The sequence below is a fragment of the Apaloderma vittatum genome, unplaced genomic scaffold, assembly GCF_000703405.1.
Source record: "Apaloderma vittatum isolate BGI_N311 unplaced genomic scaffold, ASM70340v1 scaffold30109, whole genome shotgun sequence".
NCBI lineage: Eukaryota > Metazoa > Chordata > Aves > Trogoniformes > Trogonidae > Apaloderma > Apaloderma vittatum.
Window position 1 is genome coordinate 1 of NW_009733967.1, and position 529 is coordinate 529.

At 60.9% G+C, this 529-nt stretch overlaps 1 protein-coding gene across 1 annotated transcript in view; it reads left to right on the forward strand.

The window, feature by feature from the left end:
* Positions 1 to 3: 3 nt before the first annotated feature.
* The window catches only part of LOC104278964 (protocadherin-7-like), a gene marked incomplete at both ends in the record, with an annotated part of 1,419 nt that continues 893 nt past the window's right edge, over positions 4 to 529 (forward strand). Inside the window, 2 exon segments of the mRNA XM_009876097.1 lie at positions 4 to 526; position 529. The exon segment at position 529 is cut by the window's right edge and continues 279 nt beyond it. Coding sequence (XP_009874399.1) covers positions 4 to 526; position 529 — 524 coding nt within the window.

Genomic DNA, 529 nt, shown 5'->3' on the forward strand with positions numbered 1-529 from the left:
TCAGACCGCGACCAAGGTGAAAATGGTGTGGTGACCTGCACTGTGGTGGGCGACGTGCCCTTCCAGCTCAAGCCAGCCAGCGAGGGCGAAGGTGAGCCACAGAACAAACGCAAGTATTTCCTCCATACCTCGGCCCCTCTGGACTATGAAGCTGTCCGCGACTACAATGTGGTGATTGTGGCTGGGGGCTCAGGTAACGACAACCCTCCTATGTTCAGCCAGGCCGTGCTGGAGGTCTCCTTCCCTGAGAACAATTTGCCAGGTGAGAGGGTGGCCACCGTGGTTGCCACGGATGCGGACAGCGGCAAGAACGCTGAGATCACCTACTCTCTGGAAGCCTCACCTCTCTCCTCAGAGGCACCAAGAGGCATCTTCAGCATCGACCCCGACTCCGGGGACGTGTCGGTGCAGGCAGTGCTGGACCGCGAGCAACGTGACACCTACGAGTTCCAGGTGACAGCCCGGGACAAGGGGGTGCCATCGCTGCAGGGTTCCACCACGGTGGTGGTGCGGGTGGCAGATCGCAACG